This window comes from Cimex lectularius, unplaced genomic scaffold (assembly GCF_000648675.2).
Source record: "Cimex lectularius strain Harlan isolate CLEC.00 unplaced genomic scaffold, Clec_2.1 scaffold19, whole genome shotgun sequence".
Taxonomy (NCBI): domain Eukaryota; kingdom Metazoa; phylum Arthropoda; class Insecta; order Hemiptera; family Cimicidae; genus Cimex; species Cimex lectularius.
Window position 1 is genome coordinate 2215891 of NW_019392664.1, and position 15596 is coordinate 2231486.

The 15596-nt window shown below is 33.8% G+C and overlaps 1 protein-coding gene across 1 annotated transcript in view; it reads right to left on the reverse strand.

The window, feature by feature from the left end:
* Positions 1-203: 203 nt before the first annotated feature.
* LOC106662140 (transcription factor Ken) overlaps positions 204-15596 on the reverse strand; it is a 51431-nt gene continuing 36038 nt past the window's right edge. The window contains exons 2-6 of the mRNA XM_014385963.2: positions 4112-4418; positions 3746-4036; positions 2910-3076; positions 2469-2842; positions 204-2331 (exon numbers count right to left, since the gene is read on the reverse strand). Coding sequence (XP_014241449.1) covers positions 1985-2331; positions 2469-2842; positions 2910-3076; positions 3746-4036; positions 4112-4408 — 1476 coding nt within the window. The 5' untranslated portion in view covers positions 4409-4418 and the 3' untranslated portion in view covers positions 204-1984. The remainder of the gene's footprint in view (positions 2332-2468; positions 2843-2909; positions 3077-3745; positions 4037-4111; positions 4419-15596) is intronic.

Consider the following 15596-nt stretch of genomic DNA (forward strand, 5'->3'; position numbering starts at 1 on the left):
GTCATTAATATTTTTCAACATTACCACTATAAAATCAAATCTATTAAATTTGTATATATGTACAAGAAAATAACTTACAGTATTTATATTATTTACAGTGTTTATTAGGGTTCCAATGAACACGTCAAGATTCTCTACATTTGTACTTAAAATCTATAAATAGTATTAATCTATATTTTTCACAAGTAGTAAGAAACTTGATGAACGGATGTAAATTATTTTATTAACAGAGATAAAAAGAAAGGAAAGAAAAATCCAGAAAATCACAACTTGTATTACATTATCTGATTGTCCAAAATTAATCTTAAACTTGTTAAAACTTATGTCTTTCATGTTATTCTTCTAAAAAAAAGCAAAAAAAGAAAAGAGTATAAAATAATGAGATCCTGTTTTTCCGTACAATAATTCTTAATCTTAATAACTACTGAAAGGTGTCGAAGGGGTTGGTCAATTGTAAATTTGCAGCATCACTGAAGGCACTTTTTCCCAAAGGTAGATTGTAAGACTTCTTATTAAAATAATTTCTAGCTTTATCTAAAATGTTTAGTCCTGAAGAATATTCTTATAAAAAATATCACAGTCTGCAACTGTAAAAATATTTAATTTTCTTTTTACAAACAGATTTTGGCCGGAGTTTAGATAAAAATTGTCACTGTTGTCTTTGCACAATGTAAAAACAAGAGGTTTGGTGCTTTTTAAAAAAAATTAATTGTGCGAAACCTACATGATTAAATTAATCTAATGAAAAAAAATATAAGGGAGTTATGTACAAATCCATTAAGGGATGACTTAATTCCTGTCTGTTTTATGAAATGAAGCACTGCACCAATATGATGGACATTTAGAATATCTGGCAACATTTCACTGAAATGATTTACTCAAAGTAAACACGTTAATAAATTTAAATAGAAATATCACATCTTGCCTTCTCCATTGGCAAAATTATTCTATTAGAACACATCTTATCCTAGATTCAACGCTAACTTCTATGAAGTAGAAAAATGTTTTCTGATTAACTAAAGAACCATTTTTTTCTAAAATTATCACTTAAATACTGAAAACAATTCTCTGTCAACTTAAAAAACAAAACACATTTTATCATATTACCTGTTATTGGTAATGCATTATTTAAAACAAACTGTTTTAGCATTGGTTGATTTTTTTTTCTTAAATGCTACAGTTGCTTATAGAAAATTTACTATTCAAAGAGAGGTAGTTTGAACACACATCTCCATCCTATAAAACAATGAGGTTTTACATTTTTAACATAAATAGGCTTCAAATGAGGAACCGTTGGAAATTAAAAGAACAATGGCTATTAATTGGTCCAAATAATACTTGAATTCCGAGGTATAAATTTTGTATTACAAAAAATACTGAGCCCATAAAGTAATTGCACTAAAGCACATGGTAACTTACATCACATTTAAAGAGAAAGTTAGGCACTTCAATTTTGTCATTGGAAAAAGAGGAAAACAATACTTGCAAGGTCCGGTTCTAATGATTAAAATAATATTACCAAAAGGTTAATAAAATTATATTTGGAATCAGATTTAAGATCTCATAAAAGTTTTAAGTATAGTATTTCTTTGACAATGTTTCAAATATAATAATTGGCATAAGATGTGAAGTGTTGCGTTTAATTTGTGCGAATGAGATCTAATATAAAATAGTTCAAGAGATCAGTAAGAAATAATTTTGTAAATTTAATATTTTTAACCCATTGTGAATATATTTTTGAACAGTTTGACTAGCTTGACTAGAGTTGCAAATTAGTATTTGCAGCTTGTGTTTAATAGGAGTTTAAAATGTCTGAAATTATTATAACGAGGATTTTTTTTATTATTACTAATACAAGTATTGTTCTTTTCTTTTCCTTTAAAATTCCAAACGTACAATATACAAACACAAAAGATAACAGCCATAATTCTAGCCACACTCGAAATATTTCACTGGGATGTGGAAATCATTTTTAGCCTACCCATTATTCAGGGAGGTTTTTACTTAGCAACAAGTTATTGTGAGGTCCCGACAAATGTCTTATCAATTCTTGTAACGATTCAAAAGTCAGATGGCAGAAGCAACAGTTAAAATGTCCTGTATCACCGTCACCACCGCTAGCGCATATAACGTTCCTGTGCACTGAACAGAGATGTTTCAAAAGATGTGCCTTCTGCTTGAACATTGCCACACACAACCGGCAGGCAAACGGTTTCTCCCCTGTGTGTACCCTGAGGTGCGTCTTCAAATTCCATGACATTCCGAACTGTTTACCACAGTATTCACAACGGTACTCTCTGACGGGTGCTTTTGTGCTTTCTTCATTTTCACCTACAAATAAATAAAAATGAGAAATAATTCTGCATTTAATTCGATTTTCTAAATTGAATAAAAACGCTGAAAATGTAAAATTTTCACATATAATGGAATTCCATAGAATATTACAGCGATAATTACTGGAACATTACCATGAGATATGGATGGGGGTTCTTCTTTCTTTGAAGGTGGTGGTGGTGGTAGCGTCCAAGAGCTCCAGGGAGTTTCTCCGTAATGTAGCCTAGGTGGGGATAACGGAGGAGGTGGTGCCGAGTGGCTTTCGCCAGCGCCATGGCGGAAGACTTCTGGTTTCATGGCATCAATGAAGTATGGAGGGTGTCTCTGTCTTATTGAAATCTCGTCAATGTAAGATGGGGTGAATGGTACAAAAGGTGGGTTCTGGGCTGGAGCGTTGTGAAATCCGGGCCTCCTCTTTCTATGAGGTGTTACGACATAATTTTCAGGTGTGGCTTGGCCGAGTGCTTCTTCTGGAAGTTTATGGGGATCGTCATCTTCCAGATTAGACCTACAACAAATAAAATATAACAATATTCCTTTGCAAAATTTATTCAGTTTAATAAAATTATACTTACCTATAATCTTCCATATATTTCGATTTTCTTTTGTGATGGACGTAAGGTTGATAACTGAGAATCCTTTGTCCTAATTTATCAGGTGGATTTTTTTGACTGTCCTCTTCATAAGAATCAAGTCCTGGCGATGAACTTTTTTCTTCTAATTTAGTTGGGTGTTCTGCACCCTGTAGTGCAAAAAAAATTAAATGATTATTTTAAATTTGTATAATTACAGAATTACCTATTTCAGTAAGAAATAAAATCAAAGGTCTCTACAAATTAATGAAAAAGGATATTTTTTCACTTAACTTGTATTTTTAAGCATAGTTCAGAAATATGACAGAAGATTTACTATTTTTACAATACTGAAAATCTTCATCTTTATATCATCTTTCAGGGCCTGGGATTTACAAACACTGTTTAAATTTAACAGATACATGTAGGATGTGGAAAAAATTGAATTTATACTATGCAACAAAAGAAAAAAAAAATTTAAAATAATTATTCAGACATCGTGAGATGCGGTGCGGTCTGGTGTGATGTAGGTTTCAGTAAAAACATTTTCTTTATCGTGCCACATTTCAATCTTTATTGAGATCATCTTCAGGATGATGATGATCTCAATAAAGATCGAAACGTTGGCACGATAAAGAAAATGGTTTTCTGAAACCTACATCACACCAGAACGCATCTCACGATTTCTGAATAATTATCGATTAACGGTCACTCAATCACCACATATATTTTTTATATTCAAAGTATTTCTACGTTGTTATTAATCATACGCAAGTCTTAGGATGTTTATGGCATGAAATGAATATTTTGAAAGAGAAATAGTGAAAAAGAAATCGGACCTGTGAGTCATTGTCAATTGGAGGCTCATCCTTGACTTGAGTGTTGGCTGAATTGAGTGAAAGGTTGACAGGAGTCGAGGAACTTCTTCTCCTTCTTTGTGGGGTCCTCGCCCTTTCATCAATATCTCTTTCCTTTTCACCTCCACAATCACTCTCGCCACCGCTTACACTGCTGCTCTGACTACTCTGTTTTTTCCACCTGTCTTCGACTTCTTTCGCCTTGTCCTCCCACAATTCCGACTTAATCTCTAGGAGCTCAAAGAGCTCGACCATGCTGGAAATCTCAGTAGGCTGGAAAATCCAAATTCTACATTAATCTAAAACCTTGGCGGAGTGCATATTGGTTGAGCCTAAATTGAAAAAGACCTGAACACAAGTTTGGCCGGTGTACAGAAAGTCCAACATGTTTTTCATGTGTGAAGCTTTAATGTCGGGCAGCTGAATGGTGACTGTAGGCTCGATCAGTCCCTGAAGAAGTCGGCATATCAGCGGGCTTGCCGACGCCAATATAAGCCTGTGTGCCCTGAGGTTACCTCCTTGGCAAATTAGATGGACATCTGCGTGTGCCTCCACTTCGAACCATCTCCTCACTTCGTCCACGACTGATGTATGGTGCTTACCGTAGTGCAGAGTCAGGAGACCTCCGCAGTCTCCGCCAAACATTGCAGTCAATCTGTAAAAACAAACCGAACTCTAATGAGCAAGTTTTAAATATTTAACAAATATTACCAACAATATATTAAACAAATCTGGTTAAGAAAAAAGTAAAATTCAATAAAATTTCAATGAATGAGTCTTTTTATGTAAGGTCTTGGTCAAGATGAAAAAGTTAGTTCAGTTGTGGGATTCGAACCGAAAACCTCTGGCTCAATATGCCACTACTATAACCACTTGAGCTATCCTGACTTCTTTATAGCTCAAGTGGGTAGAACAGCAGCATATTGAGCCGAAGGTCGTGGGTTCGAATCCTGCTAGTGACACTAACTTTGTCATCTCAACCAAGACCTTACATAAAAATAATAATAAATTGAAATAATTAATATGGTCAATTATGACCATTAAACATAAATGAATTAATTAATAAAATATAAATTATTTATTTCATTCTAAGTCTTTTATAGTTAATAGTTTCTTCGTAAATCATCTCAATAGAAATTTTTTAAAATATAATTTGTAAAAGGCCAAACCAGGCAATTTATTAAATACTTAATCTAAACTTTTTGTACCAGAGTTAAAATGAATTAATAATTACACTTTTCATTATTATATTTGTAATAATTCATAATTAAAAATAAAAATGATCACAAAGGCAGAGTTTTATAGGTTGTTTTCAATAATACATTTTTTACAGCTCTTTTTAATATCTTTTGAAGAGTAAAGATAAAATTGGGGTGAATGGAAGTTTGTTGGAATTTTCACAGCTATTGTGCTTTGACCACATCTATTATTGTGCTTTGGAACAAAGTCTTTTTCTGCTTTGTGTTAAGTCTTAAATTTTAATGATATTGTTTAAATTTGAATTAGCAATGAAGTAAATTATGATTTTAAATTTGAGATGTTTTGTATTAAGTTTAAGTGTGAGTAGGAAATTCTCTTTATGGTTATTAGAATTTAATATTATTTTTGAAGTTAGCTTTTTTTCAGAGAATTATTTTTAAATGGCACTCAGCTGCTGATCCATAACATTCCACTGTGTTTCTAATTAAATATTCAAACAAGGCTTTATATGCAATTATGAGGGTTTCTTTAAGGAAACATTGTCTCAACATAAATAATTTGGCAGGACAATATCTTAGTTTGATCAAGAGATTCTTTATGTGTGGTTACCATGACATATTTGAGTTTAAAGTTTGTCCCAAATAAGTTATTTTGTTCACCAAATTCAGGGAGGGCAGCACATTTCAATGCTTTTGGATCTCCTGAGTTTCTGAGACAGGCACTGGGCAAGAGTGTCTGCACTAGCTTGAAAATCATGATCACTGTTTTCTCAGAATTAATTACAAATTTTTGATCCCAAGACCAAAGCAGTAATCAATGATCAAAAATGATTGAGCTTTTAAGACAGCAGATAACTGATCGCACCAACAAAAGTATCACATCATCTGCGTACAAAAACATCTCGTCCGCCCCAATTGCTTAATTTATTTTGTTCAGATAAATATTGCACAAGCGAGGCCCTAAAACCCCTGAGGACTCCAATATTAAGTTTAAAAAGATCACAATTGATTGGCAATTTTTACCATCCATTGTGTATTTGTGAAATAGCTCTGAATAATTTTTTTTCACTGAAATTAGCCTTTTTTAGCATTCAACAACTTACAATGGTCGAAAGAAAATGCCTTACTATAATCCCTATAAATTTGATGATCTTGTAAACAAAATTAAAACAAATATGACAGTAATAATATATACAAATTGATAGCAATTGGTTTTTTTTAGATGTAAGTTAATTCTTGATTAGTTTTTAAGTGTATTAACTTTAAATTAATCATGATCACTACTGCTTTATTCTTTGTTCCACTGTAATAAAAATAATGGCTTAATGAGTTTAGAAAATATATTATTCATTATCAAAATGCAGTATTGAAAAACACAACAGTAGAGAAACTAACAAAACTCAATATGTATTGAAGAAGTTATGGAGTCAGTTAAGCCCGCAAGATAGATCTTCCATGCGGGTTTAGGTTTAGGCAGCGTAGATTAGAAAGAAACGCCCTTGAATCAATTTAAACATAATTGGACGATACCCTGTTTACGTTTATCGAAATATCAAATCAGTTGTCCAGTTTTCTGATTTGATAGGGCTAGAATCTCTTTACCGCAAGAACGACAGAAATAGACAACGGATTAAAAAAAAGCTTATCCTTCCACGCGTACAGAGACCAGCGAGGGAGATCGAATCTCTTACATAATCGGACGAGTTAATGACCCATTTAATGTCGCGGCGCGGTCCACTGGTACATTACTTAACCCACTTTCTTTTCACTTTTTAAATAGATTGAATTACCCCAACCCTGAAACGGCAGATGACAAAACGGAAAAACATCGCCAGATCGTAGGTATTTTAGTCAACTCCCTACTGTTACGGGTCCGACTATTTTCGCCGTAGACTGTAGTCAGACGCGTTCGATAAAAAACGACTATTAATGATCCATACGCTTTAAATCGAGGAAGTTGACGGACCAGTCTGACTTTATTTTGCAAAAAAATCTAAATTTACTTACATCTCGGAGAATTGTTAAAAATTGTTAAAGAGCATTTTTTAATTTTAATATAGTACATATGTGTAATATTTGACAATTTTGAAATAGTCACCTATCTTGTGCGTGTGTTTAAGCATGTAACGTGCATTTTTTACTATCAAAATTCCACAATTTGCGTCATTATACAAATATTTAGTCAGGAGGTGAAAAGTAAACGTTGTGTTTAATTGACTGTACTGTCACTGAATCATTTTATAGGTCCGCCTATTCTCGCTTGATTTTGTATCATTGCGCCTCGCTTTTCGTCCCATTTATAGGTCCCACTGATAATTTTTTTTAAATGTTATACTATGTTATTAGGCTTTTAATATTTTCACGATCTCTTAGTTATTTTGTTTATTTTGTTAGGAGTGTTCTTTAAGTTGAAGTTGATCTAGTATTTATCATCCATGGTCATCGTAGCTAAATTGAGTTGAGTAGTTTAAAAATAAAGAAATATGGGGCATTTGCTATTCAGGTGGTAACGAAATCCTACAAATTTCTTCTCTTATGATTATCAAAGTATATTGAAAAATACAGGATAATCCAGTTGTTTCTCTTAAAAATGATGGTATTTTTGCAATTATCGATGTCTGTTCGTACTACCTAATGTTAATTTGTTATCGTGAGCATGGTTATATTAGAAAATCACAAAAATTCTTTTTTTTTTAGGTACGAAAATCAATATTTTTCTTTTTAAGAAAATATTTTAAACAAAATACAATTAATAAGCAATATGCACATTATGGTCATTCATTGGGTCTTTTTTTTTGTTAACATTTTATTAATCACGGATTGGGGATTGCAAATATTAATTGGAAAGGTCGACAAGGGGCAGAACAAATTGAATAATGAATTTCACGATTCTTTTCGACACGCAGACAGTCGTGTCGCGACCTTTTTCAACCATGTCCTAAAAACTACTTCAACCCAAAGATCACTTATTTACAACTGTCGACAGACACTATCAATCAATATCAATTAGTTATAAAAGCATAAAATTTTGTTTAAAATATTCTTTAAAAAATAGTCATAATAGAATGGTGTCATGTCATAATAAAACATCCTGTAATGACAATTTAAAGATAAATTTGGTCAAAAATTTTTAATATATTTAGAAAATAGTCACTTTTCATCTAAATTTTATCTGATAAAAGCATGACGTAAACTTTTATAATAAAATGCATTACTGTTTAATATTGCAACTGTCACTACGATAGTTTTTTTTTTAAAGGGGCTTCTGACAGCTGGTCATTTCACCCCCGAGCGCATGCGAAATATAATAACACACAGACAATATGCATTCACACAAATAAATACATTCACACGTTGCATTCATTCTATGTGGTAGATGGAGTACTCAATATGACCGGAATAACGAACTAATCTAATTGGGGTCGATGAGGTACTTTTATAAATATTCCGCCATCGACTCAAGTCACGTACACAGCTCGAGGGGATGGGGATCTATTCCACATTCACTCTAATAAATACACTCACTCATACAAAACACATATTTTGAAGATTGTATACAATAAAAAATTTCCAATTACCGTAAAAAGCAGAACCCTGAAACTCGCGTCTGTGTCCGAGCACCATTCTTAAATCCGGCGGCATGCCTACACGCTCTTTCTATGGAGCCAAGGCATGACACGCCTCTATTATGTGGGACACATAGAGCAACCTTTCTCTGCACAAGGGGCACCTGCGCGGGCTTTGGGGTTATTTATTATAAAATTTGATCTGATTAATGTTGTCCTACCTGGTCCTGGTTAAGACTGTTACAACGTTATCACAGATACAATTTAAATTAATATTTAAAAAAAAATATTATGATTAGAAACCACGAGTCAAGATTTTTCGCCCCCTTTGTTCCGCCTAGTCACCCTGGTTTATCGCTGTTGAGACTTTATCTTCTTGAAATTGTCACATCACTGTTGATAATTTTTTAGAAAGAGCATCTCACATCCCATGTCACAACGGATCCTAACAAGATCTAACAATAATAATAGCTATATTCACATTTTTGTTATGAAACTTGCAATTAAACTACTAGGTTTATTATTACTAAAATTTGGTGATATACATATTGCGAGTATTTCCTGTTTTTTGCCATCTTTATGTATGTCTAATGTTATGTTGATGAAATCTATCTCGATAAAAAATCTTTGAATATTAGGTACTAAGAATCGACACATACAAAGAAATTTGGCCTGTAATTTGCTTTGTGTGGGCTTTTAAACGTTAATTTGGTCGTTGCCATTATTTTGGTCTGCCTATCCTCGCTGGATTCGCCTGTGAGCCAAACTGAAAAGTGAAACTCGTCTGACAGACCAACCCAACAAGGATAGGCTACAATTTTTTAGTATGTAGTCGGTATTTTATTTGAAAATTGGCGATTCATTCTGCTCTGGGTTAAACAATTTATTAGGCTATAACAAAGGACTTTTGGTTTTTGGTTTAAAAACAATTGATTACGCATAAATTAATGTTGCTGTAATTATGGTTTCTACTTTAAACCCGCATACGTTAACAATTTTTTGTATGATTTAGAGTCTTGAAAACTATCAGTCAGATCAATCGTGACACAATGTGTCCATATTTAAAAGTTACGACAGGGTGAAAATATCCAATTTAAACTGCAAGAAATATATATTTTTTCACCAGAACTAAAAGTTAACGAACCGACCTTGCCCCTTCGGATTACATCTTGCTTTGGTCCGTGCCTCATTTTCAGCGGGGTTCAAACGTTCGAGACTAAAGAGGAACTGAAACTGATTTATCGAATTTTTTTCTGAACTAAATAATTGTGGTAGAAGAACTAAATTTGTTTGTACAATGTTAGGTGTTTTTAATCTAAAAATATAAATATTGGTAAGTTATGCTAGTAATTAATTTATGATCACATTAGATAACACTGATAATTTCATACAATTAATTACAAATATATAAACGATATAATTATGTTTTTTAGTATTTTATTAAAAAGTAGCCTTAGATCAGGTTATTTTAATGTACACTATCGTCTTGTGAAATACACTGTCGAATTCATCATGACATGATTTCCATAAATTCGTGCGTTGCACACTCGACTCTAATTAGCAGCAATTAAGGAAATTCTAGAAAATTGTGCATGTCTATCGTCGTTATTGGCGCCGTCCATATTCCGAAATTATTACTACATCAACCTAGCCTTATTTATTCATGTGTAGGGTTTGTTTTAAATTTATTTTCCAAGTTCTGACGCCCAGGGGTTTGTTTCTTTATCTTTCCTCTTTTTTCGGGAAAATTCGGTTTTTTACATTGGGCATATTTCAGATGAGAAGTCCTTCATATTCCAAGGCAATCTTCCGTCTGGTGTAAACAATTTTCACCAGTCGGGTGAGCTGAGTAATAGGAGAAAAGCGGTTGGCCTGCGGTTTGGAATTTTTCCATCCGATGAAAACCCAGCCTTGGCACGGATTGCACAGCATAATGAAAAGCCCGATTCAAAATTCCGAGAGGACGATTGTATCGTGGTTGAAAAAACAGCCCGAGGCAGATCAATTCTCCAACGTTTGAAGTTAAATTTAAGGTATCAAATGTTTTTTTCCATTCCGCTGTATCAAGATATGAGGTAGCCCACCGGGGTCGTCGAGATTTGGGATTGGGCCATTTTTCGATATTTACTGCCTTTGATTGCATAACCTTTTCATTAAACGACGAATATTTTTTGCTTAGTTATATTCCCTCTTTAATAGTATGCCTAATTAAATAGTCGATGAAACTATAATTTAGGTCAAATGCTTTTCTACTCTATTCACGTGAAGATTTTTCCGAAACAGAAAGTCAAATTTTACTGATTATCATTTGAAATCTTTCAACCCATAAAACTGACCCGCCTCCACAAACAGAAACGTTTTTAAATTTAATTACAGCAAAGAAATCACCGTAAATAAAAACGACGTGCGAAATACCTATTCTGAGTTCCCACAAAACAGTATTTTCGAGAGGAAACACTCAATAAATGGGTTAGTTCAATTGTCAACAAAGCTCCAACCATACCCTAATTTTCACAACAATGGGACAGTAGAATCCTCAGATAATAGTAAATGCGATTTTAAATAGGCGAATAAAAAATGGTGAATTGGAAATCGATTAAACGGCCCATTTAACATTATGAAGGAACTTTATGTGGTTTTTGAGGCAATATACTATGTAAAAATCGATCATTTCATATCATTAATCACAAAGCAGTCCAATTACTACATATTATGAGATTTAATTTAAGAGAGAGGGGGAGGGAGAAAGAATGAGGATGAGAAAAAGAGAGAAAAAGGGAGGGAGAGAGAGAGAAAGAAAGAGAGAGAGAGGAAGAATGAGAAAGAAGGAAAGAAAGAGAAAGGGAGGATGATGAGAAATAAATAAAGAGGGAGAGAAAAGGAGAAAGAAAGAGAGAGAAGGAGAAAGAAAGAGAGAGAAGGAGAAAGAAAGAATGAGAAAGAGAGAGAGAGGAGAGAAAGAAAGAATGAAAAAGAAAGAGAGAGAGAAGGAGAAAGAAAGAGAGAGAAAAGGAGAAAGAAAGAGGGAATGAGAAACAGAGAGAGAGAGAGAGAGAGAGAGAGAGAGAGAGAGAGAGAGAAGGAGAAAGAAAGAGAAAAGGAGAAAGAAAGACAGAGAGAAAAGGGAGTAAGAGAGGGAGAGAACGAGAAAGAAAAAGAGATAGAAGGAGAAAGAAAGAGTGAGGGTGGGAGAGGGAGAGGGCGGGAGGGTGGGAGAGAGAGAGGGTGGGAGAGAGAGAGAAGGAGGGAGGGGGAGAGTGAAAGAGTGAGTGAGAGAGAGAAGAAATAAAAATGAGTAATAAAAATAAATAATTACTAATTAATCTTAACGAGTAATACACAGCGAACTTGAAAAGATTAAAGCCATTCACATTATTAAAACATGTAATTTGGTTGTTAACGATGGTTTTGGTCGGTCTGGCATTTTGGCGTCTTCAGTGTTATTTAGTTAGGAAATGAACTAATGTGATTTCTCTGTGAGGTCGGCAGTGTGATGAACCCGAAGTATCATCGTTACCTATCATTTTGGTCCGCTCATCCTTGCAGAGACAGATACACTGAAGATGGCGAAATGACGAGCTGAAACGCATCTGACGAGCCCAGCGGGGATAGACAGACAAAAATGATAGGTAGCGACCAAATTTCAGGTTCATCATAATGCAGACAACATCCAGGAATCTTACATCTTAAATATCTGTACATTAGAGTCAATAAAGTCATGAGGGGTGGGGTCATGGATCGGCGTTATCTGTACTACTTAATCAAATTAAGTGGTCATAGCTATGCTATTTATTCTTTAGTTCGTCTAATTCAACGTATTTACACGTAAATTTTACATAAGTTTTAACTTTAACATAGTACCTAAAAATTTACAATTTAAAAACTTAAGAACATCTAAAAAGGCCGATCTAAGAAGACTGGACTTTTGTTAACCTCAGTATCATCATTCTCTCTTTTTCATTCTCCTGTTTTTTTTCTTTCTATCAAATAAATCAATAAATATTTACTATAGGCCCTTAAATTAATTAAATTAGTTTTACGAATTTTTTCGTCTCTGAAAACCACAGAAGTGAAGACAAAGTATCTCTCTTTTTCTCGCCCCTCCCTAACTCTTTCTTTCTCTATTTACCTATTTTTACTTCTACCTATATTTTTTCTTATCCTTTATCTATCGTTTAGCTCTCTCTATATAGATAATATTTTATTTATAATATATAAATTATTAGAATTCTTCTTTTCTAGAATTATTAGAATTTGAAAAATGGCGAAAAGGAGGGAAATGTCGAAAGGTTGGGTTAAGATGGGAAGTTAGTGTCCGAGTGGATCGAAGTCACGATAGCTCAAGTGGTAGAGCAGCGTATTTGGCCGAAGGTCGAGGGTTCGAATCCCGCTCGTGACACTGACTTTTTTATCCCAACTAAAAACCTTAATTTATTGAAAGAAGTAATTTGGCAAATGGACCAATAAAAAATATAATGGATAAATTATTATTTATCACTTCTCCATATTCTTTGTCCAAATCTTACTTGTAAAAAATATAAATATTTAATTTATTATTTTTAAATGAATGTTTCAACATTAATGTTCAGTTTAACCATTTTTTAAAATAAGTTTTGTAGCCAAAATCTCATTCACCGTTATAATTCTCTATTTAGCAATATTTTAATTAAAACACAATAATTATGTTTTTAATTTATGATTTCATAGTATTTGGTATGGTTTTGATTCAATGAAATAATGACTAAAAATCGAGATAAGCAATAATTATTCTTTCTTATGAAAACTATTTTGCAGGATTATGATTTTTCTTGTTTCGTCGTTTTTGTTTTGTTTTCAGTTTTTGTTTTGTATTCATTTTCCTCAGGTAAGTTAACAGTTTTTGAATTTGCTGGACTGGATGTCCGACACAGTTACATTATTGAACGGTTTCGGGGAAGAGCCGGTGGGGCCCATTGTCGAGGCGACAAAGGCTTGCCCAACCGGCTTCACCATTCCCTTTTCACGTCCCACACAGGTAATCACTTTCACTTTACCTATGAATCACTTTCATTCTTTCCCCTTTTTGCCTAAGTACACGTTGATAATAACGGTTTACCTGGGCGTACCGGCCGCCCTTGTAAATAGGGCGGAGAGTATGTCGTAAATTGGAAAGTGGGGTACTTCGAAAAAGGACAACAAACATTAAAGTGAAATGTTGTCTTTTTTATCCAAAAGGTTCTGTTGACAAGATGATTCCTATGTTTGAGTTTCCCTGTAGAACCGAGTCTAATTCAGTCTATTTAACTTAGAATTCGCACAAACAAGTTAAACATTGAGCAATATTTTTTCTTTAAAAACGTGCCTTTCTCTTGTGGCATATTACGCTATATTGTAGTGAAATCCACATAGTCTTTCAAAACATGGACAAATTGTCTATCAAACTACTGCGATCAAACGATGAAAAAGTTCAAAGATTTCTGGATCCACATGATTCTAGAACCTAGAAAATCATTTTAAGATATCAATCATCTTTTGGTTATCCTCGATGATGACGATAGAAGACTCACCAAGATAAAGAGTCAGCGATAATAAAACTACTGAGTACTGACGAGATTTAGCTGTAAATATAAGATTTCACTTTTTTTAATTTCATCTCCATTTCTCTCTCTCTCCCCCTCATAATAATTTTTCACTAAAAGAGAGTGGCTGGTTAAAATGTTTCTCGTTGCTTTTTTCTACCTTTTTTTTTGCATTACCGCATTCAAACCATTTGACGACGTTACTTCGTAGTCTCTCGCTCTCTCTCTCTCATATTTTTTCTTATTTCCTTATCTAATAATTGTTTGTTATTGGAATTATACCAGATTGATGAAGTGAATTTTCGACACACACTTATCTCTCCTCAAATATTATATACATACTTCCTTTTCTCTCTCTCTCTCTCTCTCTCTCTCTCTCTCTCTCTCTCTCTCTCTCTATCTCTATCTATCTATCTCTCCCCCTCATAATATTTTTTTTCGCTAAAAGAGAGTCACTGGTTAAAATGTTTCTTGTTGCTTTTTTCTACATTTTTTTGCATTATCGCATTCAACCCATTTGTCGTTACCTCGTAATCTCCCTCGCCCTCTCTCTCTCTCTCTCCGTCTCCCTCTCTCTCTCTCTCTCTCTCTCTCTCCGTCTCCCTCTCCCTCTCTCCCCCCTCTCTCTCGCTCACTCCCTCTCCCCCCTCCCCCCTCACTCTCTCTCTCTCCCCCCTCATAATAATTTTTCACTAAAAGAGAGTGGCTGGTTAAAATGTTTCTCCTTGCTTTTTTCTACATGTTTTTGCATTATCGCACCCAAACCATTTGTCATTACTTCGTCGTCTTTCTCTCTCTCTCTCTCTCTCTCTTATAATATTTTTCACTAAAAGAGAGTGGAGTGGCTGGTTAAAATGTTTCTATGTTTCTTGTTGCTTTTTTCTACATATTTTGCATTATCGCTTTCAAACCATATGTCATTACTTCGTAGTCTCTCTCTCATAATATTTTTTTTCGCTAAAAGAGAGTCACTGGTTAAAATGTTTCTTGTTGCTTTTTTCTACATTTTTTTGCATTATCGCATTCAACCCATTTGTCGTTNTCTCTCTCTCTCTCTCTCTCTCTCTCTCTCTCTCTCTCTCACTCACTCTCAGAATATTTTTTTTTCACTAAGAGAGAGTCACTGGTTAAAATGTTTCTCGTTGTTTTTTCTACTTTTTTTTATTATCGCCTTCAAACCATTTGTCGTTACCTCGTAGTCTCTCTCTCTCTCTTTTTCTTTCCCTTTATCTAGATTATACATCTCTATTTCTACCTCTTTCTCAAACACAAATTTTTTCTCTCCTTATCAGCCTCTATTTTTCATCTATCTTACTACCTTTACATTTCTCTATCTAACATCCCAACTATCAATCTTCTAGCTCGATTTAACTATTTTTCACGTATAGCAATTTTTCCTGTCGGTGCGACTCATTTTGTCTCCTCTGTATTAATCAGCTTGCTATCTGTTTATTTTGATATATGTATAATTTTATCTTTTTTTTGCTATGAATCAAACTACTATCTATTT